The sequence below is a fragment of the Neoarius graeffei genome, chromosome 6 (assembly GCF_027579695.1).
Source record: "Neoarius graeffei isolate fNeoGra1 chromosome 6, fNeoGra1.pri, whole genome shotgun sequence".
Classification (NCBI taxonomy): Eukaryota; Metazoa; Chordata; class Actinopteri; order Siluriformes; family Ariidae; genus Neoarius; species Neoarius graeffei.
This window is the reverse complement of record NC_083574.1, coordinates 3,442,687-3,468,937: the sequence shown is the minus strand read 5'-3', so window position 1 is coordinate 3,468,937 and position 26,251 is coordinate 3,442,687. Positions and strand designations below refer to the sequence as shown.

Below are 26,251 nucleotides of genomic sequence, written 5' to 3'. Positions count from 1 at the left end.
CGATGGTCCTTTGTTTGCCCCACAATATAGCGGCTGGAGGGCGTTCCCCGGAATGCCATGACATCAGTGAAAATTATCTATAGGAGGGGTTTCAAAGAGGAGGGGTTTTCTGATGATGCATTAAGAGGGGGTTTTGTGATGATGTAATGCATTAGGAGGAGTTTCTGAGATGATGTAATACAATAGGATGAGTTTCACTGATGATGTAATGCAATCGGAGATGTTTTGTGATGATGTAATGTATTAAGAGGGGGTTTGTGATGATGTCATGCAATAGGAGGGGTTCTTGCTGATGTAATTCATTAGGGGAGGTGTTTAGGATAAGCTCTATGAAGAAGTGTTATGGTAATCATGTATTGAGAGGTTTTGTTTGACAATTTGTATTCAGGGGGTTGGGCAATGACAATGTATTGGGAGGTGTTTCGGTTATGATGTAATGGTCAGGCTTTTGATTATACCGTATTGAGAAGAGTTTTGGTTATGATAAATTGGACAGATTTTTGTTTATGCTGTAAGGCCTGAAGGTCCTTGGATATCTGTGGAAGTATAAAAGAATCTTACCGGTTTGTTCAAGCTGCACTGATAGAGGTCATGGCCATAGGCTGGAACCCACTGCACTCCACTTTGGGCATGGCTCATGGTGTCCGGTGCACTAGTTGGCCCCTCAGAATAGGGAATAGAAGGCCCAGGGCTGTAAGGACTAATCACCTGGTGCTGCTGGTGGTAATGGTGCCTCCTGCTGGATGAGGTATGACCTGCAGAAGCCAGGCTGAAGGCTTCCTCTAACAGCAGATGCATCTGCTGACGCACTTCATCTATAGAGGGCTGTGAGCTCAGTGTGGACGTCTCCGAGTGACCTTTGACCTGCCGTCCATAGCTAAAGTGATGGCGAGCAGCCAAGCCATCCACATCAGTCTCCTCGATGATTTCAGGCTCCGTCTAAGAAATGAGCAAACCGAACATCTCAAGAACAGATTCTGTTGCTTCTGTTTCAGCCAGAAAGCATTACATGACACACCAACACCCCTCTAAAATATCTCTAGAATTTCAGATAAATTGGACATTTACTGTATATTCTCCGAGAACAGTAATTAAAGCTGGCGACTGACTCCGTTAATGTGGTTTGGAGACAAACAGCAACCAAACATGACTGGATTAACAATGTCTGCATTTCAGAATAAATCCATAACCCATGTGTTTTTATTAGCACTGGTGATGTTGCAAACAGGTCCAAAAAAATCCAGTTTAAGATGTGTGTTAATAGCAAATAACTGATGTGTTTAATCTTTGAAAGGTTTTGCCATGTTAGCACATCTATCCCAGACGCCTCTGCTGTGACTGACATTCATTATTAAACACTTTTCACTAATAATAATCTCTCTGTGTTTAAATAATGTGTCATAATGAATGCGCACTGAGTTGGGGTTTGAAATCTTTGCTTTTTTTTTCCTGCTGTTGCTTAAACAGCATTGAGAGAGCCGTGTTTGTTTATCACTCGCCTCGGCTCCGCCTCCTCTGATTAATAGCTGGGGCTGAGCTCGTAAACGCTGAGTTAGTGCGGTAATGAAAAACGAAGCCCATCTGCAGTCTACTGCAGGTGTGTGTGTGGAGGCTCTCTCTGCATTTATCTGCCTCAGTCCACCATCTTTCTCCTTCCTTTCTCATGTCACAGGAAATCAGGAGCACCGCATGCTGGGACTCATAAATCAGGTTGTGCTTGACTCGAGGTTCTGCAGGAATCTCAGATGGATTCTCTCACTCTGAGCAGGAGATCAGGAGAACCAGCTGTAACGGTTTTACTGCATATTGCACCAATGACAAAAATATTATGTGGTGATAAGAGTCCTGTTGCCAAAAAAACAAACAAACAAAAAGAACAGCCTATTATATTAAGAGCTAATACTGAAATAATACCAGATTTGCTCAGATTTTAGACTAAAACCATTTCACACTGGACACCTCGAGACCTCAATTACAAGTAGATGTTTGGGGAGAGGGTTCCCTTCTTGTCAGCATTCAGTTATCAGGTGTGAGTTGGTGAATTTTGTTTTGAATGAATGAATGAACCCTTTATTGTCACTGTTACCAGTGAAATTGACCATCAACCTGTCCTTACAGAGGGGGAACAGGACAGGAAGACAGGGATAAAAGAAAAAGAAACACAGTAGTAACATGAGGAAAGATGAGGGGAAAAAAAAGAACACCCCCTCACTATGCTCCTATCAGGAGTACAGTGTGGGAACATTTAAAAACCTCTGCACAAGCACACAATAACACAAGTACACTTTAAAACATGGGACTTGAGGGGGGGAAGGGGGAAGGAGGGGGCAATCAGGGGTGGGGAGGGAGGGGTAAGGGGGTAGGAGGGGAGGGGAGGGGAGGGGAGGGGGAGGAGGTAGAGGTAACCCAGCGCAAGCAAGCAGCTGTCCGCTCCTGCAGCCATGCAAGCGGCGCTGGTCATGCACCCGCTTGTCACACTGGGGGTGAAAAACGGCGACCGCGGAAAATTGGGGAAGGAATGCGAAGAATGCGAGAGTGTCTCCCAGCAGTGACCTTCTGGGGGAAATGTTGCCCCAGCAACGGCCTTGATCGAGGCCGGTGCTGTTCAGGGAGCTGAATGTCGATAAGATAGAGATTGTTTGGTCTTTCGAACAGATGCAGTCTTTACACGTCCACACAACTCGTCCATATCTGTCCATTTCGTCCATATCTGTCCATTTCTGTCTATTTCTGTTCAATTCAATTCCATTTGGTCTCCGAAATACTTATTCCTTGCAAAGCCGAAAGCGTCTCCAAGATGACAACCATGTTGTGGTTCAAGTTCTATTACCACAGTCTGAGTGTCAACAGCTTTGCCCACCGCTTCAATCATATCGGGCAGCTTTGTGGGGCTTTGAACAGCTGTCACCGTTGTCTGATTTCCTCGATATACCAGGGCAATGCCTAATCCAATCAGCAAAAGTCTGGTAATCATGGTTCCGAATAGGTAGATATCTCCAATGTCCTCCACAGACATTCCGGCAGGACAGGTGGGTTCCCCCGAACCCAGAAACTGTGTCAATTTCGTTAGGAGACCAGTTTATCAAATCCATGCTTTTTTAGTTTAGAAATTCAATGCGGAGTCTCTCAAAAAAAAAAAAGTATAGGCAGACGAGACGAAACAAAGAGCACAAGCAGGAAAAAAAGGAGAGGGGAGCAGAGAAATGCGACCACCTTCTGTGAGAGCACGGAGAAGAAAATATCAGAGATATTAAGTTAATTTCAGAAATATTAAGTGTTTAATAATTAATGAAAACATCCTAATTTCAGAGGAAGCAAATCCCCCACTAAACCCTCAGCCAAGCCAATCTCAATCCTACATCATTTACTAATTACTGAAATGTCTTTGCCAAACTGTCCTGGAGAGGGCACTAACAAGACCAACTGAATGTAAAGCAGCCAACAAACAAACAAACAAAAGAAAAAGAAGGTCACTTTGTTCTGTTTGCTCTTGAGTTCACTTCATTACGCTCTGTTTTGTCCGTCACGATCTGACAGCTGTAATTTACAATGACATATCAGGGCCGTTGGAGGTTAAAAATAAAAATGGAGCTGGGGGAGGGGAAACTATTCCAAGAAAAAAAAACCTCCGAATTTGAAAGATTAAAGTTGTAAATTTCCAAGAATAAAACTCAAAACGATATTGGGTGGTTGTTGTTTTTTTGTCAAGGAACCACATCACTTCACTTTGCACCACAACTGAGCTCAGAGTTTTAGGAAATGCTGTCTTTCCTCTTCGATCATGCAATATCATCCATACAGGACACTTTCTGAATGGAATAAAAGCATGTGTTCTATTCCCTTCTATCTGGTTCCACTCATTTGGTTTGATAGCATGCAATATTGTTAGCATATCGCTTATCCTACGTGTATTACGTCACTCTACCCAATGGAGAATGAGCATTGAATATGGTCTGCGATACTGCATGGCTGTCAAAACAACATGACATCACACACTGGGGATGTAAAACTTCTGCGCTAGTGAGCGACTGTGACTAACAATTTGTAAACAAACATGGCCACCAGGTTTGCTTTGTTAAATACGGAAGATTTTGAGAGAATTTTGAAAGAGAAAGACACCCGAAAGGAATGTGTATGTATAATAATAATAATAATATTGGCTGGGCTTTTTCGTGGTCTCTCAGATATATTCCATTCAGCTACTCGTCTTCGACTCGTTCAGTAACATGCTAGCTGAATGGAATGTATCTGATACACCATGAAAAAAAGCCAGCCAATATTAATTAAATAAAGCCCTAAGAGATTTTCAACTACATTTCCCAGAATGCACTGCAGCCAGGAAGCATGAGATTATCTCAGAGGTTTTTCTTCAAAATTTATGACTTTAATTTCAGAGAAAATCTCACTTTTTTTTTCCTTATAAATTATATACCCCTTCCCTCAGCTGTGTAATTTTTTTGTAAACCAACAATGACCCTAATACTTGGCTGTAGTAATTACGAAACCGTTCATCTAAAAATAGCCATTGTGTATTTGTGTTTCCTCATGTTGGTTTTAAAATAAGTACCATAGCATACACACACTGTTATGCAGCTCCAGGTTGACCTGTTTGTAGAAGATTTAGGTTTGTTTAGGGGACAGATGATGAAAAACTTTCATTGCTTGTGCACATACATTTGGGTATCTGGAGTTCCTACCAACCCACAACCCTTAGCAAAAAGTAGTATACTTAAAGTTAATTTTATTAAGTATCATCATCATCATCTTTTCCCGCTTAGCACCAGCACGGCCTTGGGGCTCAGCTGCTTGGGGGTGGCAAATTGTCCAACAGCTGAATGAAGCCATTTCTATTTAGCATTAGCTTTAATATCTGGTGTCAGTCCATGCTAAGAATGCTCTCTGCTTTATTCCATGATCTTCTCTTGTCAAATAGGACTCTCTTGAGAAGAGAGTCATTTGACATTCTGCAGATATGAGCAGTATATTTGAGGTGTTTCCAACAGAAGTTCTGAATGGGTTGGGTGTTAGTTATTTCCTTAAGTTTGGTATTTGTGATTTTGTAGGACCAGTCGAGTTCGCCCTGGACAAGAGAAGCTGGGTCCACATCTTTCTTACGTTTACTCCTTGGTGGGGCATTCTTACGCGCATAACTTCCAGCTACCATCTTCCTCAAGAATCCGTTCCATATTGTCTCCAGCTTGTTCATTTCAGTTGTTGTTAGTTCCCACGCTTGCACGCTATAGAGAAGTCTTGAGCGGACACAAGCTACAATGATCTTTATTCGTGTAGTAAGAAAGATTTCACGATCAGTAAGGACAGTCTTCAACTGGTTCCACTTCTCATATGCTGACGCAATTCTTTGGTGGAGGAACGCTGACGTGTTGCCACTGTTGGTCACCAGGTGTCCCAAGTAACGAAATTGTGTCACGTTCTTCAATGGAACACCATTGACTGTTACTAGACTCTCCTTTTCCTTTACGTCCTCTTCTACATTAAATGCCATGGTTTCTGTCTTCTTGTAGGACATCTGTAGTCCATACCGTTGAAATGTTTTGGCATAGATCTCAATAATTCGTTGGAGCTCATTGATGTCTTCCGAAAAAAGCACAACATCATCAGCGTACAAGAGTTCCGTGATTCTTAAAACACCATGACTTTTACCACTACGTAGATCTCGAGGGGATACTTCGTTAGGTATTGCAAACTCTACGCGTGCTCCAGACTCAGGAAACTGGCTAAGGATTTCATGTTTAGCACATCTCATTACGAAGTCCATGTAGATGTTAAAGAGACATGGGCTTTCAAGAGCTCCTTGTCTACAACCCACAAATGTATCGAAATACCTTGCAGTATGCTTCAGTACAAGTATAGCAAGTATACTACAGACCATGTACTTTTAGTGTACTAGAAAGTATACAAATTTAATACTTTTTCGGACTAAATTGGAACATTTCAAGTTTATAAAAGTATACTTTAAAGTTCATTTTAAGTTTGCAAAAGTACACTTTAAAGTATACAACAAGTACACTCATCTATATACTATCAATGTACTTGGTATATCCCTCTCGTATGCTTAAAGTATACCACAAGTACACTTATCGGTATACTGCCATTGTACTAGTTATATACTTCTTTTTTGGGGGGCTTTTTTCACCTTTATTGGATAGGACAGTGTAGAGACAGGAAACAAGCTGGAGAGGGATCAGGAAATGACCTCAGGTCGGAATCAAACCCAGGTCCCTGGATTTATGGTATGGCACCTTAGTCAACTGAGCCACAGTGCTCCTTAGTTATATACTTCGAGTCCCTATTTTTAGTTTATTATTGTATACTTTAAGTATACTGTTATAAACGTTGGTTATTTCACTAGTTTACTTGTTATACTTTAAGTTTGCTTGGCATATTACTTGTAGCTTACTTTATATACTGGAAATATACTCCTTAAAGTATTCTTAAAGTTTACTCATACTGTATGTACACAAGAGTGTGATGCATTTACAAAATCACAAGACAGAATGGGTGGCACGGTGGTGTAGTGGTTAGCGCTGTCGCCTCACAGCAAGAAGGTCCGGGTTCGAGCCCCGTGGCCGGCGAGGGCCTTTCTGTGCGGAGTTTGCATGTTCTCCCCGTGTCCGCATGGGTTTCCTCCGGGTGCTCCGGTTTCCCCCACAGTCCAAAGACATGCAGGTTAGGTTAACTGGTGACTCTAAATTGAGCGTAGGTGTGAATGTGAGTGTGAATGGTTGTCTGTGTCTATGTGTCAGCCCTGTGATGACCTGGCAACTTGTCCAGGGTGTACCCCGCCTTTCGCCCGTAGTCAGCTGGGATAGGATCCAGCTTGCCTGCGACCCTGTAGAACAGGATAAAGCGGCTACAGATAATGAGATGAGAGACAAGACAGAATGTTGAAAACAAGTTTGATATATTTTCAAACATTTCAAAAACAAAGACCTATGAAATCAAGTCCTTCCTTACTGGAGAAATTGATCAATAAAACCAAGTCAAAAGTTTTTCTGTTTTTGTGTATGATTTTAAGGTACATAAAGATAATGCAATTGAGCACACATACTATATACTGTAAAGTTTTAAACTCCAGCATTATATTATATTAATATATAAATTAAATGTTAAGCATGAGTCAATGACTTGACCTTATTATGCACTTGGAGCAAGATATACCAAGTATTAGTACTTTGTGGCAGAAAAACATAAAAAGTATACTAAAGTTTTAGTATTAAAGTATAAGTGTAAGTCTTAGTATTAATGTACTTAGTCTTAGACTTTTGTTTATACTTTTCAGTATAAGCCAAGTATACTTCACTATACTATTCTTAAGTATACAGTGGTGCTTGAAAGTTTGTGAACCCTTTAGAATTTTTTATATTTCTGCATAAATATGACCTAAAACATCATCAGATTTTCACACAAGTCCTAAAAGTAGATAAAGAGAACCCAGTTAAACAAATGAGACAAAAATATTATACTTGGCCATTTATTTATTGAGGAAAATGATCCAATATTACATATCTGTGAGTGGCAAAAGTATGTGAACCTCTAGGATTAGCAGTTAATTTGAAGGTGAAATTAGAGTCAGGTGTTTTCAATCAATGGGATGACAATCAGGTGTGAGTGGGCACCCTGTTTTATTTAAAGAACAGGGATCTATCAAAGTCTGATCTTCACAACACATATTTGTGGAAGTGTATCATGGCACGAACAAAGGAGATTTCTGAGGACCTCAGAAAAAACGTTGTTGATGCTCATCAGGCTGGAAAAGGTTACAAAACCATCTCTAAAGAGTTTGGACTCCACCAATCCACAGTCAGACAGATTGTGTACAAATGGAGGAAATTCAAGACCATTGTTCCCCTCCCCAGGAGTGGTCGACCAACAAAGATCACTCCAAGAGCAAGGTGTGTAATATTCGGCGAGGTCACAAAGAACCCCAGGGTAACTTTTAAGCAACTGAAGGCCTCTCTCACATTGGCTAATGTTAATGTTCATGAGTCCACCATCAGGAGAACAGTGAACAACAGTGGTGTGCATGGCAGGGTTGTAAGGAGAAAGCCACTGCCCTCCAAAAAGAACATTGCTGCTCGTCTGCAGTTTGCTAAAGATCACGTGGACAAGCCAGAAGGCTATTGGAAATCTGTTTTGTGGACGGATGAGACTAAAATAGAACTTTTTGGTTTAAATGATAAGCGTTATGTTTGGAGAAAGGAAAACACTGTATTCCAGCATAAGAACCTTATCCCATCTGTGAAACATGGTGGTGGTAGTATCATGGTTTGGGCCTGTTTTGCTGCATCTGGGCCAGGATGGCTTGCCATCATTGATGGAACAATGAATTCTGAATTATACCAGCAAATTCTAAAGGAAAATGTCAGGACATCTGTCCATGAACTGAATCTCAAGAGAAGGTGAGTCATACAGCAAGACAACGACCCTAAGCACACAAGTCGTTCTGCCAAAGAATGGTTAAAGAAGAATAAAGTTAATGTTTTGGAATGGCCAAGTCAAAGTCCTGACCTTAATCCAATCGAAATGTTGTGGAAGGACCTGAAGTGAGCAGTTCATTTGAGGAAACCCACCAACATCCCAGAGTTGAAGCTGTTCTGTACGGAGGAACGGGCTAAAATTCCTCCAAGCCGGTGTGCAGGACTGATCAACAGTTACCGCAAACGTTTAGTTGCAGTTATTGCTGCACAAGGGGGTCACACCAGATACTGAAAGCAAAGGTTCACATACTTTTGCCACTCGCAGATATGTAATATTGAATAATTTTCCTCAATAAATAAATCACCAAGTTTAATATTTTTGTCTCATTTGTTTAACTGGGTTCTCTTTATCTACTTTTAGGCCTTGTGTGAAAATCTGATGATGTTTTTGGTCATATTTATGCAGAAATATAGAAAATTCTAAAGGGTTCACAAACATTCAAGCACCACTGTATTATAGTTTATAAAAAGTCAACTTCAAGTATACTTCCTCAGTTTTAGTAAAAAGTATACTCATAGTACACTTGAATAAACTTCTTTTTGCTAAGGGAGCCTCTAAAATAATACAATCCAGTCAGGTTCTTTTGTCCTGCGTATTCCACAAAACATGTGCTTCGACACGCTGTTCAGATTCAGCTCCTCTTTCTAAGCCACTTTCTAAGGAGCATCAAAATTCATCGACTGATAGAATCCAAGGTATGACGTTGACCAATGAAATCATCACTGCCTCCTTGGGTGCGTTGGTTTTATTTACGAACGGGTTACTGTTTGATGAAGCCCATTAACCAATAACCCACTTGTAAAGTACCTAAAGCAAACACTCTTACGGAAGCAGTGACGATTTCATTCATCAGTGTCATACCTTGTGTTCTATTGGTTGGTGAATTCTGATTGGTCGTGTCGCAAAAATTTGCACGAGAGCGCAGAAATCTGTGAGCAGATGATTCACGAACGCACAAAAGCAGCGTGTGAGGAGATGGACTCAAAGTGAAATGCAGGATATTTGAGAAAGGAACAGTATATCTGAGTGCAGGTAAATGGTTTTGAGCAGGAGGAGAGCAAATTTGCATGTGAGAAGGATATTTGTGTGTGTGTGTGTGTGTGTGTGTGTGTGTGAGAGAGAGAGGACAGGTTTTGAGGGAAAACACTCAGTGCGTTTACATGCGCATCCAAATCGAGCTACTGTCGGTAATCGAGCTAAGGGTCCCAGCAGGGGTGCCAGAGAAATCCAATCCTACATGCACACAAGAAAATCGAGCTATTGTGTGAGGTACATTGTGCACCCGAGCCACAGGTGGCGCTACACGCCCCATCGTGTTGGTACACTTCCGGTTGTCGTCATGAAGAAGAGCTATTCAAGAGTATAAAGAAAGTTATCAGTTCCGTGTTCACAAGAAGAACGACGACGAGGACAGCAACATCGAAAGATGTTGTTCCTCCTGACCTCTTCTGCTGCTCGCTACTACTACTGTTGTCATGCCGACCGAGGCTGTTGTGTTTCCCGCTTGTGGTCTCGTCACTCGTCACTTCCGGAAGGGGCAGTGCTGAAGTAAGTAGCTCGACTACGTAGCTCGATAGGGTTTACATGCACTAAGTAGCTCGGCTACAATCGCATAATCTAGGTCGCGTAGCTCGATTACGAGAAATCCAGTTCGGTTCGATTTCAGCCGAGCTAAGGTGTTTCCATGGCATTTAGAACTTCGATTTCAGTCGAGCTACAGCAGAAATTCGATTTTCTCTATGTGCATGTAAACGCACTGACTGAAAAATCTGACCATGAAATGAATAATTGAAGGACTACGCTCTTGATTAAACACAGGAGAAAAAACTCCGTACTTCTGATGTGGATTGATTGAGGTCTTGACGTGGGATTTGTATGTGATGTGTTCGGTGTGGATTCAGGGTTCAGCTCTACTCCTATTGCATTATATTTTGAGTTCATTTTTATCTAATGATTAACTCTTTTTATAACTGGTCACACTTTTCCATTTTTCCCCCATCTTCTCTTATGTATATATCATCTCAGAAGAGGTGTAGAATGATGATGATCTCACTGACACACCAGTACAGCAGCTCGACTTACAAGAAGTGAAACTATCTGACAATTGTAGTTGTAGTACAGATTAGCATTACTTTACTCACGTCGTAGCCGCTGTTGCGAATGCCTTTCCGCGGCCGTTCTCTCATCACCAGCAGATCCATCTCAGTTCCTCCAGGACTCGGGCTGTTTAAAGATTGTCTGCTCCGATATGCTGGATATTTTACCTCCGAGTGTCTGGAATTAATACGAACATGACAATCATATTATTCTCACTCCATACGTTAATGGATGCAGTTTGAATTTGTTAATAAATTACGATACAACAGCGTTGTTGAATTCTGGATTGTGATTGGTCGCACAGGTGTTGATTTAATTTCTTGAACAGCTACTATATCATTTCTATAGTAACTTGACAGACGCTCCATATAAACATATTTTAAAAAAAATCACTGATGCAGTGAAGCTTTCTGTAAGTTGATTCGACATTTATGGAAGGAATCTCTGGCATCAGCGCTTTGTAGCAGTCAGATCCGACATCAAATGTAAGTATAAATGCGTAAAAAGAAAAAGTGCAGCTTGTAATGTGTTAATAAATAAATCCAGGAAGTCAAGGACGTAGGAGCTCATCTGGCCTGCCATCAAAACAACCATGACGACCAAAACAAACAGAACTGAAATGTGACGATGTGAGAGAGGACCAACCTCCACGACTAACTGTTTACAACAGGAACATCGACAAAAGGACTAAATTTTGTTCCCCGAGGGAAGATCGACCCAAAACATGGATCAGAACTGAATTCGCATGATAAATGAGAGAACAAATACAATTCCAGTCAGAAGGAAATGGTTTTAAGTGACCTAATGACTAATTTGTTCGCAAAAAAATATGACAATACAATGACCGAGTGTCGAGTTCTTTCAAATAAAACAATCAGAACTGAAATCCACTGAGAACTGAGGGAGGGACGAGACACGGTTTAACTGAAAATAAACAAAGTTGTAAACAAATTGTTTGCAACAAGAAAATCAACAAATGAATGGCCAAGTTTTGTTCCCCAAAGGAAGATCGACCCAAAACATCAATTAGAACTGAAATCGGGTGAGAACTGCGAGAGGAGATACAACTCTAGTGAGGAGTCCCAAAACTCATTAACGTGACCTCGTTAGCAGTTTGTTAGCAAAAACTGGCAATACAATGACTGGGTGTTAATGACTGGGTGTTGTGCAGAAGGTCAAGTTCTTTGAAATAAAACAATCAGAACTGAATTCCATCGAGAACTGAGGGAGGAGATGTGATTTAACTGAAAATAAAGTTGTAAACAAATTGTTTACAACAGCAAAATCAATGAACAAATGACCAAGTTCTGTTCCTTGAGGGAAGATTGACCCAAAACATCGATCAGAACTGGAATTGGATGAGAAATCAGAGAGGAGATACAATTCTAGTGAGAGGTCTGGAAAATTTGTTAATTTGGCCTAATTGCTAACTGGTTAGCAAAAAAAAAAAAGGGCAAAACAATGACCATGTTTTGTGCAGAGTGATGAGATCTTTCAAACAAAACATCCAGAATGGAAATCCGTGGAGAATGGACGGAGGAGATACAATTTAAGGCGGCACGGTGGTGTAGTGGTTAGCGCTGTCGCCTCACAGCAAGAAGGTCCGGGTTCGAGCCCCGTGGCCGGCGAGGGCCTTTCTGTGCAGAGTTTGCATGTTCTCCCCGTGTCTGCGTGGGTTTCCTCCGGGTGCTCCGGTTTCCCCCACAGTCCAAAGACATGCAGGTTAGGTTAACTGGTGACTCTAAATTGACCGTAGGTGTGAATGTGAATGGTTGTCTGTGTCTATGTGTCAGCCCTGTGATGACCTGGCGACTTGTCCAGGGTGTACCCCGCCTTTCGCCCGTAGTCAGCTGGGATAGGCTCCAGCTCGCCTGCGACCCTGTAGGACAGGATAAAGCGGCTAGAGATAATGAGATGAGATACAATTTAACTGATTTGTGGACGACGGATGGATGAAAGATGCCACGCCATGGCAACCGGCCTTATAGCCAGATGAGCTAATAATTGACTTTGGAATGGGAACAGTAGCCGAGCTTCATCACTCCACCCGACTGTTGATTATTTTCCTTAATATTATATAGCCAAGTGCACTAATTAAATCTTTCTGTAAAAAGTCTGGCGCTAGAAACACTACAATTAACTGCTTGATTTCCTTTCAGGACTTTCAGATAGTCAGTAAAAGTGAAACTTAACAAATTAATCCAGATTGAGTGCTTTGGAGCTTTTCCTGTTCTGACCAGCTTGCAGTTCACTTCATTTCTCTTCTATATACAAAACCGATTGACTGCATCATCAGCATATGTGTATGTGCACGAAGCCTAGATCTGTCCATCACACCATTACACATTGCACACAAGCATGAAATTAGCCAAAAGAGGCTAAAAAAAAAAAAAAACTGTCACATCGACAGTTGGATCTGATATCCTTCAGTGACTGCAACCAGAGCCATTAGCTGACCGAAATGTCCTTGCCTTGGTTTAAAAAAAGGAAGAAGAACATGCAAAGAAAAGCAGACTGCCAGCCTTGTGCCTGGGTTTAATGGTTGGATTACACCAGGCCTTGGGATAAACTCTCGGGCTTGGTGTGTAATCATCAGTAATTGGCTGGAGAGAGAGAGAGAGAGAGAGAGAGAGAGCTTCTTTCGGGGCACTTGTGGTTTGTAGCTTGATAAGAGGATTTGCCGAAATTGGCGACACGATTTCAAACCCCTCAGCCATCCAAAGCTGCTGCTTACAGTCACATTTTTAATTTGCAAATTCATGGCTGTTCATTTGCATGATGGAAACGTCTGGATCATAACGAACAAGATAAAAGTTGTTACTGATACCTGTAGCATCTGAGGAACATCTGAATCTGAATCTTATGATTATTTTGTTTATAATTTCTGCCTCAGTTGCAGCCTCAATTCACAGCTGAGATGATTTGGCTCATCTCAGTTTGGCCAAATTTACAGACTTTCAGGACATCCAGAGTTGATGCAGCCCAAACAATAAAAAGAAGTATGTGACGGGTGCAGACGCCATTTTTCATCACAAAAGTGACACAGATATGGGGAGCATTAGAAACTCCATAGACACAGTAACCCAACCTCAGGATCGACCCAGTGATCCTGAAACCGTTAGGCAGTCCCTAGCGACCCACTGTACTACCCTGGATGTAGAGTCAGTACGTTGGCCCAAATACTCAAGTCTGCAACCACAATGGATTCTGGGTTTGTTGGATACTTTATGAATCCCTGAGGGGAAATTAGGCTCTGCTTTAGCCCATCTGAAGCAGTGAACATGCACTCACAAGTGAGCACTGCCCAGAGTAGTAGGGGGTTAAGGTGTCTTGCTCAAGGGCTCTTCAGCCATGGATGTAGAGGGAGGGGAAAGCACTGTTCATTCACTCCTCCCACTCATACATTTTACCTGCTGGTCCAGAGAATTGAACTGACAACCTTTTGATTCCAAAGCTGCTTCTCTAATCTTTAGACCTTCAGGTCATATTTAAATTTTTTATATTTGCCTTCATATCAACAAATTCCTTTCGATCCATGGCTCGTCTGAGCAATTCTATACATCACTTTTGTGCATTCAGGTTTGCCAGGTGGTTGTCTTTTGGTACCTACACTCAAGCTGGGAAGAACAGCACTTCCTGGATGTATGGCATGTCCCTGTGCAGAAATACCTGCAAGCATGGAGCTGGCCTCGTATACAAGGCTGCCATGGGAAGTGTGTTTTTCATGATGCTCTCAATGCAAGCACTCACACCAGAAACGTGAGCTACAGTAATTACACCACTCCAGATCCTGTGAAAGAGAAGTCCTTCCCAAAAGAAGAAACAGGAAGTAATGTGACAAATTGAACTAATCACATTGTTGGCATGAAGCCCCAAAGTACCATTTGCAAGAAGACCAAAGATCGGTTCTCCAGGATAGAAAACAACATTCACACCTCTCTAATCATACTTACCAGGCTCTTAAGGGGTTAGAGCCAGTATACCTCCAGAGTCTGATCCGCCCCGACATGCCAGCCAGATCCCTATGCTCCGCTACTGCTGGTCGCTTGGCCCCTCCTCCTCTCTGCTCCTGCCCAGCCCACTCAACACTGCTGTCTGTCCTGGTTCCCCGTTGGTGGAATGACCTTCCCATTGAGGTCAGAACTGCCGACTCCCTGACCACCTTCAAGCGCAGACTGAAGCCCCATCTCTTCAGGCTGCACCTTTCCCTTTCTTCCCTGCCCACTGTGTAACTGCATTTCGATACTGACCAACCCAGACTGTGTACAGTCTCACCTGGGGTTAGCCGTTTGAGTTCTCCATTTAGTTGTACTTTATATAGTTGGTTTGTTTCATTGGTTGTTTGAGTATTGGTACTTCAACAGCATATTACACTAAGTTTTATTCTGTCACTTGTTCAGTTGGCATGAGAACTTTCTTGTCTAGAAGTTCAGCGGTTCATATACCTGACTTGTGCACTTGTACACGTATGTCGCTCTGGATAAGAGCACGTGCTAAATGCCATGTAATGTAATGTACCGGATAATTTTTAAAAAATGCAAGTCTAAAAACCACCTTAGATCCCGAATGACCAAACAAGAAGCGACAGTGATGAGATGACATGAGGAAGAGAAGAATCTGACTCAAAATGGAACCCAACCTCTTCTGGGTGTCACCAAATAGTGGGATTATAAAACATTACAGTGGCATGCAAAAGTTTGGGCACCCTTGCTGAAAATGTCTGTTACTGTGAATAGTTAAGTGAGCAGAAGATGAACTGATCACCAAAAGGCATAAGGGTAAAGATGACACATTTCTTTAATATTTTCCTCAAGATTACATTTTTATTTCCATCATTTACAGGTGTAAAATACCAAAAAATGAAAAGGACCTGAAGCAAAAGTTTGGGCACCTGACATGGTCAGTACTTAGTAACCCCCCCTTTGGCAAGTATCACAGCATATAAACACTTTTTGTAGCCAGTTAATAATCTTTCAGTTCTTACCTGAGGGATTTTCCCGCATTCGTCCTTGCAAAAGGCTTCCAGTTCTACAAGTTTCTTGGGCTGTCTTGCATGCACTGCTCTTTTGAGATCTATCCACAGATTTTCAATGATGTTTAGGTCAGGGGACTGTGAGGGCCAGGGCAAAACCTTCAGCTTGGGCCTCTTGAGGTATTCCATTGTAGATTTTGAGGTGTGTTTTGGATCATCGTCTTATTGTAGGACCCGTCCTCTTTTTAACTTCAGCTTTTTTTTTACAGATGGTGTGATGTTTGCTTCCAGAATTTGCTGGTATTTATTCAAATCCATGCTTCCCTCGACCAATGAAATGTGCCCTGTGCCACTGGCTGCAACACAACACAACCCCAAAGCATGATCCATCCACACCCATGCTTCAGAGTCGGAGAGGTGTTCTTTTCCTGGAATTTGGCCCCCTTTTTTCTCCAAACATACCTTTGCACATTGTGGCCAAAAAGTTCTAGTTTGATTTCATCAGTCCACAGGACTTGTTTCCAGAATGCATCAGGCTTGCTTAGATGTTCATTTGCAAACTTCAGACGCTGAATTTTGTGGCTAGGACACAGGAAAGGATTTCTTCTGACGACTCTCTCATGAAGGTCATATTTGTTCAGGTGTTGCTGCATAGTAGAACAGCGCACCACCACTCCAGGGTCTGCTAAATCTTTCTGAAGGTCTTTTGCAGTCAAACAGGGGTTTTTATTTGCCTTTCTATCAATCCAACGAGCAGTTCTTTCAGAAAGTTTTCTTCATCTTCCAGACCTCACCTTGATCTCCACTGTTTCTGTTAACTGCCATTTCTTAATAACATTACGATCTGAGGAAACAGCTACCTGAAAACACTTTGCTACGTTCTTGTAGCCTTCTCCTGCTTTGTGAGCATCAATTATTTTATTATTCAGAATGCGAGGGAGTTGCTTAGAGGAGCCAGAGAATTTATACAGCTTTGAAATCTGCATCATCTGACCTTTCCTAATGAAGAATTTGAACAAGCCGCAGCCCAATAAGCTAATTAAGGTCTGGAACCTTGGTAAAAGTTACCTGAGAACTCAAATGTATTGGGGTGCCCAAACTTGCGCATGGTGTTCCTTTTCTTTTTTCACTCTCCAATTGTACAAAACAAAAATAATACGCAAATCCTGCATAAAACGCTGAAAAGAAATGTCTCGTCTTTACCTTCATGCCTTTTGGTGATCAGTTCATCTTCTGCTCACTTAACTATTCACAGTAACAGACATTTTCAGTAAGGGTGCCCAAACTTTTGAATGCCACTGTATATTATACAGATGTGGAAGAGTAAAGAAAAACAGAATCAAGTGTGTTTACAGGATGTTCATGATGAGCAGATTGTGAATACGAGTCCTGAGATGAGCACAGGACCATGGTTATGATTACAGCAGAAGGTACAAATTTACAGTATCCAGGTACAGCTTCTGAAGCAGTGTTGAAACATGGGCATACATTTAAAATGTATATACACACCAATAAGATAACATGCTTCGATAATCCCAGTACCATTAAATCCTAAAATACATAACAGAATGACGCCATGATCAGACACTAACCTCCTGCGAGATTTGATGTACGTGGAGCTCCGGTCATCGTCATACTCTGGCGTTCTGCTGGACGGTCGGGTAGCTGGGATGTGTTCGGCTTTGTCGCTTCCACGTCTCGGCGTCTTGGAGCTAGAGTTGCCCTCGGCTGACGGGAAGTCGTAGTAACCTTTCCTCTTGGCTTTCAGCCTCAGCTTGTTCCTGTAGTGCTCGATGTCTGACTTCTGCTTCAGAGCCAAATTCACCTGAGGAGAGACAGAAGGAAGTGGTTTATCTGAAAGCACAAAATAAAAGAAATAAGAAAGAGGAGCACTCAAGCCTTGATTTCCCATCGGTCAACTAATTATATACAGTACACTCGAGGGAAATGTTTCATGGACTTTTTTTTTTATGCTAATTTAAGTGAACGAGGCCAGAATAGCATGCATTTGGTGTGTTGTTTCATTTCACTGCATGGGATCTGGTGCATAAAACCATCATTACATGTATGATTGATTTAAAAACATGAATTTACACATTATGACCAATCAGAATCGAGAATTAAATTAATCACTGTGGTGGAGTTTGGTTTAAAAGACAGGGAGCAAAGCAGGTAGTTCATCTCACTTCCTTGGTGATAATGCATTCAAATCAGGAAACTGATACTTGTCCAAGAAGGTTTGTGATGGTTAGTACGAGTTCAGTTTGGTCTGGAAAGCCCTGCAGGTAAACCTGACCTGGTTTCATTCTGGTCCTGCTGGATTTTCATTAGAGCTAAAATGCTAAGGATGCTTGAGCTTTGAAAATCACTTAAGAATTGTCTGGACTCTGAACACCGTAGTAATCAAAATGATGTAATGAAAGAACATAAAAATAACGTGGATTAGTGACACTGCATGAAAATTATATTGGAAAATTAACTTTGATGCTGAGAAACAAGAAACATGAGCATGAAGTGATTCTGAACACAAATCAGAGATACAGGATGTACGTAGTGTTACTAATTAAGAACATGACACAGGTGACTGATAAATGTTTTGGTGATATGTTGTCGCTGGTGAAGATCAATAGCATCATGACTTCTGCTGAGGACCAGGAGGTTTTAGCTTAAAAAAAAAAACAGTTGCATCTGCTATAGATGGATCTTTCAAGAAGATAATGATCCAAATAAACAGAAATGGCTGAAGGGTGGACACTTTTTGCGATTTAAACCAATGGTCAACCCTGTGATCCTACAGGAGCTTAAAATGGAGGAAGGACTAAGATCTTGTTAGATTTTACAGGAAGTGAATCTGTGCCGTTCTTCTCTCCAGAGGACGGACAGCGGCACCAAAAATGAATTGCAGGGGCACCAATAATTTTGAAAACAGCGTTTTGCAGCATACCTCGCCGTTCAGGATGGCTGAATCTTGACTGCGGTCTGAAGACGCTGGTTGCGAGTACGTCGGCGGTGCTGCTATCGGTTTAACAGAGATGAGCTGCAGAGATCCTGACGAGGTGTCGTACGGATCTGCCAAACACACACAGCATGAACGAACTCGCACCTTCATTTCAGTGGCTACGTCAGTAGAGTACTGTATCAGTACCATTTTACCATTCTATATTATATAGAAACGAGTGTTTTGCTGGGAAATACGCCACTCGTATTTTTCGTCCGAGCTCCATCCAGGACATGGAGAACCAAAACCAGGACATAAATCTCTATCTGTTATATTCATGAGGAAATCAATGAATTGCTTTGATAAATTTGGCGACTTTTTGTTTGTGGATGTGTCGATATAACAAAATCACATGTTGGATTGAAGATATGAAGTTTATCTTCTCGTGAAATATATCACAGATCTGAGTGACAATTAAATAATATCTGCTGGATTTTTTTCGTGGTCTATCAGATATATTCCATTCAGCGAGCATGATACTGAACAAGTCGAAGATGAGTAGCTGAATGGAATATATCTGATAGACCATGAAAAAAGCCAGCCAATATTATTATATTATTATTATTATCCATACACATTCATTTTGGGTGTTCAACGCGTCTTTCTCTTTCAAAATTCTCTCAAAATCTTCCGTATTTAATGACGCAAACAGTCAAATTGTCACAGTCGCTCGCTAGCAATGAAGTTTTACGTCTCCGACGTGTGACATCATGTTGTCTTGACAACCATGTAATATCATAAACCATATTCAACGCTCATTCTCCATTGGCTAGAGTGATGTCATACACGTACGGTAGGATGAGTGATACGCTAACAATATCGCATGCTACCAAACCAAATAAGTGAAACCCACTAGAAGGGAATAGAACACATGTTTTTATTCCATCGAAAAAGTGTCCTGGATGTATAATAATCACTGATATTTCACTCCGATGATGTCACTCCCAGTGTTTTCCTGCTGACTGGATGCGCTTTGTCAAAATGGCGAACCGGTTCAAAATTAACTTGCGTATTTTTTTGTGGCTGTGTCCATATAATATAAAGAACACTACACCACCGTGTATACAAAGATATGAAGTTTATCTTCTTGTGTTGAAAAATATTTTCACTCATTTGCCTCACTCACTCGTGATCTATACGTTCAGCACTTGAAGATAAACTTCATATCTTTGCGTGACAGTGTAATATCCTCTGTATATGGTACTCATTGATACCGATATGAAAACAAGTAACCTATTTAGTATTAATCAATTCAGGACACCATCGAACATTTTATTTAGCTGTGTTTATGCTGGTTGTTTTTACAACCCCGATTCCAAAAAAGTTGGGACGAAGTACAAATTGTAAATAAAAACGGAATGCAATAATTTACAAATCTCAAAAACTGATATTGTATTCACAATAGAACATAGACAACATATCAAATGTCGAAAGTGAGACATTTTGAAATTTCATGCCAAATATTGGCTCATTTGAAATTTCATGACAGCAACACATCTCAAAAAAGTTGGGACAGGAGCAATAAGAGGCTGGAAAAGTTAAAGGTACAAAAAAGGAACAGCTGGAGGACCAAATTGCAACTCATTAGGTCAATTGGCAATAGGTCATTAACATGACTGGGTATAAAAAGAGCATCTTGGAGTGGCAGCGGCTCTCAGAAGTAAAGATGGGAAGAGGATCACCAATCCCCCTAATTCTGCGCCGACAAATAGTGGAGCAATATCAGAAAGGAGTTCGACAGTGTAAAATTGCAAAGAGTTTGAACATATCATCATCTACAGTGCATAATATCATCAAAAGATTCAGAGAATCTGGAAGAATCTCTGTGCGTAAGGGTCAAGGCCGGAAAACCATACTGGGTGCCCGTGATCTTCGGGCCCTTAGACGGCACTGCATCACATACAGGCATGCTTCTGTATTGGAAATCACAAAATGGGCTCCGGAATATTTCCAGAGAACATTATCTGTGAACACAATTCACCGTGCCATCCGCCGTTGCCAGCTAAAACTCTACCGTTCAAAGAAGAGGCCGTATCTAAACATGATCCAGAAGCGCAGACGTCTTCTCTGGGCCAAGGCTCATTTAAAATGGACTGTGGCAAAGTGGAAAACTGTTCTGTGGTCAGACGAATCAAAATTTGAAGTTCTTTATGGAAATCAGGGACGCCGTGTCATTCGGACTAAAGAGGAGAAGGACGACCCGAGTTGTTATCAGCGCTCAGTTCAGAAGCCTGCATCTCTGATGGTATGGGGTTGCATTAGTGCGTGTGGCATGGGCAGCTTACACATCTGGAAAGACACCATCAATGCTGAAAGGTATATCCAGGTTCTAGAGCAACAAATGCTCCCATCCAGACGACGTCTCTTTCAGGGAAGACCTTGCATTTTCCAACATGACAATGCCAAACCACATACTGCATCAATTACAGCATCATGGCTGCGTAGAAGAAGGGTCCGGGTACTGAACTGGCCAGCCTGCAGTCCAGATCTTTCACCCACAGAAAACATTTGGTGCATCATAAAACGGAAGATACGACAAAAAAGATCTAAGACAGTTGAGCAACTAGAATCCTACATTAGACAAGAACGGGTTAACATTCCTCTCCCTAAACTTGAGCAACTTGTCTCCTCAGTCCCCAGACGTTTACAGACTGTTGTAAAGAGAAAAGGGGATGTCTCACAGTGGGAAACATGGCCTTGTCCCAACTTTTTTGAGATGTGTTGTTGTCATGAAATTTAAAATCACCTAATTTTTCTCTTTAAATGATACATTTTCTCAGTTTAAACATTTGATATGTCATCTATGTTCTATTTTGAATAAAATATGGAATTTTGAAACTTCCACATCATTGCATTCCATTTTTATTTACAATTTGTACTTTGTCCCAACTTTTTTGGAATCGGGGTTGTACGTTCTGCCGGTAATGAGCTCCTCATACTGACTTTTATACTCTATTTTCAGATGTTATGTTGTTTAATAGATATTGCGCTTAAAATCCATATAACAATTCAGGCTTTTTTTGTGGCTGAATCTGACATGGTGTTTTATTGTTCGTGTAGGGCACTAGGTAGGGCACTCAGTAGGGCACACAATGACCCGAACACTACAAAAGAAGAAAGGAATTGATTTAGGTCTCTAATTAATAAAAAAATCAAGCAACAGGAAAACTTTACAATGGCTAAATTAGTAGAAATGAATCAGAAACATTAAACTGTTGATAATGCTGTGATTTCTTAAATAGGAAAGAAAAAGGAGGCGAGAAAAAAGGAACAGAGCTGTTCAAGCCAGAGACGTAATCAGGATGATTCTGTAGATGTGCGTGAACATTGTTGCATTAAAGAACAAGCTATCTGGATGCATTTCATTGTGTGAAAAGTATTGGCACCCTTGCCATAAGCTCTAGACAAAAACAAACAATCGGACATTTTACGGTATATCTGGACTTCACAAAAGCTTTTGACTGTGTTGGACCATACTATCCTGGTCAAAAAGCTGAAATGGTACGGTATCGATGGGTGTCTGCTAGAGTGGTTTCGAGATTATCTTGGGGGAAGAACACAAAGAGTGGTAATTGACGGCGCGGTCTCTAAGCCTCTGCCCGTGACCTCCGGTGTGCCTCAGGGCAGCCTGGTCGGTCCTGTGCTTTTCACTATTTTTATCAACAATCTTCCCAGGTCATGGATAAAGAAACTGGAGTCGCTCTATATGCAGATAACACAAAACTTTTTCGCACTATCCTGACATCCGAAGACAGTGAGCAATTACAGCACGATCTAGGCAATGCCGAGGGACGACTACCACCTGGGCAGCATGTGCCTTCAACAAGTTGACGATGAAAAAGACCTGGGCGTGGTTATTTCAAGCAATTTAAAATGGGATTTGCACGTCTGCTCAACAGTCAACAAGGCTAACCGGATGCTTGGCTTTCTAAAAAGATCCTGTCCCTTGCTGACGGAAATTCAAGTGAGGAGGACTTTTTATTTGTCGCACGTCAAGTCACAGCTCTGTTACGCGTCTGAAGTATGGTCCCCTGCTAGTGTCAACCTTAGAAGCCTGTTAGAGAGTCCAACGACGTGCAACGCGCTGGATACTACAACAGCATATTGGGGATGCTACTTACACAGACAGACTCAGAAGCCTGCACTTGCTTCCTCTGATTTATGATAGGGAGATTAGAGACTTAGTCTTTGTATATAAATGCATTAATGGCCAAACAGATTTGAACATAAACCTCTACGTGTCTTTTGTAACTCATGACCGGTCTAGGGCCCAAAATCCGAAATTAATTTTAAAACCTGCACACTGCAGAACTTCAACTTATCAGGCCTCATTCTTCAATAGGATTGTTAAACCATGGAACTATGTATGTAAATATTTTTCCCCAGATAAATTCCGGAGCCTCCCTGTTTTCAAATCATCCCTGTTAGAGCTGTACTTTGAATTACTGACCTCCACCTATAATACGGACTTTTCATGTACTTGGTCTGTGTTGGTTGCCACAGATCAATTTAGTCTAATTTTAATTGTATGATTTTTCTCTTTTATACCTTCAGGGAAACGCCTTGCATGGGTCGCCTGTTCGCGTTCTCCCCTTTGGGCTGACTTACTTTATTATGTTTATTTTTATGTTTATTTCTTTTTTATGTTTATTTTGTAACAGTCCAATAAAGTTGGTAAAATAAAAATAAAAAAAAAATAAAAATAAAATAAAATAAAAACTTGGGTCCCACCCCCACCAAACAGACTTTCTGTGCTTCATGCTCATTACTGCCCCCTATGTCTAAGATTGGTACTGCACTATTACCAATGTGAGGCTTCTTGTCTTGCCCTCATCCAATATTTAATACTGAAGCAATAACTTTTTCTTAACAATCACTTCCTGTATCTTTTTCTTAGAAATAATTAAACTGTCATTATTGCTTTTGAGATTTAAAACTAAATCTTTCTTTGTACCTGTAAGGTCAAACACAGTCTGAGTCGGGAAAGGAAGATGAGGCAGCATATGGCTGTGACGACGTGCTGTACACACTCCCTGTACAACTAACACAGCGTGAGGGAGAACTCTACATGACATAATTATGTGTGAGGGAAGCTTCAGGTTTTCTCTGAGAAGGTGTGTGTGTGTGTGTGTGTGTGTGTGTGTGTGTGTGTGTGTGTGTGTGTGTGTGTGTGTGTGTGCGCACTTATTATTCAGATCTCATATATAGGGCCCTGTTTTCATCCTAGTTAGCGTTTGGTTGGATGAAATAAGCCAAATTTCTCTCATTTTGTCAGAAATTAAGGTGTGGAGGGGTGGAGCTAAGGGGTGGATCATAATCCGATTTACTGTTATTATTATTATTATTATCATTATTATTATTACTACGTGAAGTCTTAAGTCATGTCGCATTTCTTTCAACACAACTTTGCGGATGATTTATACAATGTCAGTGTTGTCATTACACACCAAATATCATTAATCACTATTTATTATTATTATTATTATTATTATTATTTATTAATCACCTTTTTTTTATAAATGGAAAAAAATGCATGCATCCCACAGAACATTTATTTACACTTCCAGTTTAACCAACATTTCAGTTTCCCGTCATCTTCATGAGAAGCTTTTTTTGTTTGTTTACATCTTTGGATTTCTGTTTTAGCTTCATAATCATATCTTTATCCTCAGACCTACTTTTGAGGTCGATTGTGGATTTCCAGGTTCCGCAGCTATCTACATTTGTAAAGTTAGAAAGACAGAAAGTAGTATCTGTGCTGGAAATACAGTGTATTTAATTCCTATAATCCGATCACAATGAATGAAGGCTCTCCAGCATGATGCCCTTCAACCAGCAGCTCTTACTGTAATTTATTAAGGAGAAGTAAAATATATATTTAATGCAGCGGTGTACTGATAGGATACTGAGTGCTGATGTGCAGGATAAGGAGTTTTACACTTTGGAGTTAAAACTCGGGTTTGACAGAAATGACTCACGCGCTGTATCAGGGTGAAGCACTGAAATGTGTTATATAATGTTTTTATTTTCTCTGTGGGTTTGGCCTTTATGGACCTGACAGAGTCGAACTATTAAAAGAAACCATTTGAAAATTAAAAGACACGAAGCAGAAGTGGTTGGAAACGCAGCAGGCTGAAGTGTGTGTGTGTGTGTGTGTGTGTGTGTGTGTTTTGCTCTTTCTGTCTCTCACCAGTCTTTATCTTATTTTCGTCCTTTGTGAGATTTTGCTGTGTCGTGATTTTTTTCACCGTTGAGCCTCGGACTGAAACGGGCCTCGCAGATTCCACGCTGACCGCAGAACCGTCCTCACTCGGCAACCTGCTGCGGGAACCATGGCAACAAGACAGAGAAGGTTCATGTGTGGGGATGCTTCAGTCACTCTCTTCTCTCTGTCTCTCTCTCTATCTCTTTATCCCTCTCTGTCTCTGTTTATCTCTGTATTCCTCTCTGTCTGTCTCTCTCTGTCCATTATTCTCTCTCTCTGTTTCTCTATCTCTGTCTGTCTGTCTCTTTTTCTTTCTCTCACTGTGTCTCTTTCTTAGTCTGTGTCTGTCTCTCTGTTATTCTGTCTGCCTCTCTCTTTATTATTCTCTCTCTCTCATTCTGTCTGTCTGTTTCTTTCTTTTTCTTTCGCTGTCTCTGTCTGTCTTATTCTGTCTCCATGTCTCTCTCTCTGTCTCTTTCTTAGTCTGTCTGTCTCTCTCTCGATTATTCTCTTTTATTCTGACTCCATGTCTCTCTTTTTCTTTCTCTCTATTATTCTCTCTTTCTCTCTCTCTCTCTCTCTCTCTCTCTCATTTTTCTAAATAATGCACTGATATAAACACTAAATGAACATACACACACACACACACACACACACACACACACACACATCAGTGTCAGAGCTCTTCTCTGAAGTCGTCAGTAGGTCAGTGTTCGGGTTAAAGGGGGAAAATTAAAACAGACATAAAAGCAATAATTAATGAAACATTCTACATTTAAATTAAATCAAATTCTGGCCCTTTTTTTCTGACCCAGGAAATGGGCGTGTCCTACTTCTGACACTGAACATAAATTAAGGGGGAAAATATTGAAAAATGTATTATTTTCCAAAAGCAGCACACCCTGTTGTTTATTATTGCTTTAATCACATGGTGATTACAATTATTCATTGATTAAAGGAGAATGTGTGGTAGTGTTTATGCATTTATGGTTACACGCCATGTTATGGAAAGTCCATGAAAAAAGCTAGGTGACTGATTGATTGATTGATTGATTGATTGATTGATTGATTGATTGATTGATTGATTGATTGATTGATTAATAATGCTCAGATCCGTTTATTAAAACCTGATCATGTGTAAAATGTTGAAGCGTTAATGCCGAAGTACACTGTAAAAAAAGAATAGTTGAGAATTGAGATCTTGCAGTCACGTGACCGGAAAGTACACAACCGCCATCTTGTCGGTCAAAAACACCGCTGAATACTGCTGCACTCGTGTACAGAATGGATAAATTTCAACCGACGGACTACACGGCTCATTTTTCTAATGAACAGATAACTAGATACATGTCTAAAATAAACGATCTACAGATTTGTGACCCTTATGGCTTACCGGACGGAGTTTTCACGACCGGATTTTGAACTGCCAGCAGAATACCCGGACGTGTATAATTACCTCATTAACTTTCCCTCGCTGTTC

The 26,251-nt window shown here is 41.0% G+C and overlaps 1 protein-coding gene across 1 annotated transcript in view; it reads right to left on the bottom strand.

Moving 5' to 3' along the window:
• kiaa1549lb (KIAA1549-like b) overlaps nucleotides 1-26,251 on the bottom strand; it is a 105,256-nt gene that overhangs the window by 7,242 nt on the left and 71,763 nt on the right. The window contains exons 14-18 of the mRNA XM_060922816.1: nucleotides 24,757-24,887; nucleotides 18,513-18,637; nucleotides 17,161-17,393; nucleotides 10,641-10,773; nucleotides 562-939 (exon numbers count right to left, since the gene is read on the bottom strand). Coding sequence (XP_060778799.1) covers nucleotides 562-939; nucleotides 10,641-10,773; nucleotides 17,161-17,393; nucleotides 18,513-18,637; nucleotides 24,757-24,887 — 1,000 coding nt within the window. The remainder of the gene's footprint in view (nucleotides 1-561; nucleotides 940-10,640; nucleotides 10,774-17,160; nucleotides 17,394-18,512; nucleotides 18,638-24,756; nucleotides 24,888-26,251) is intronic.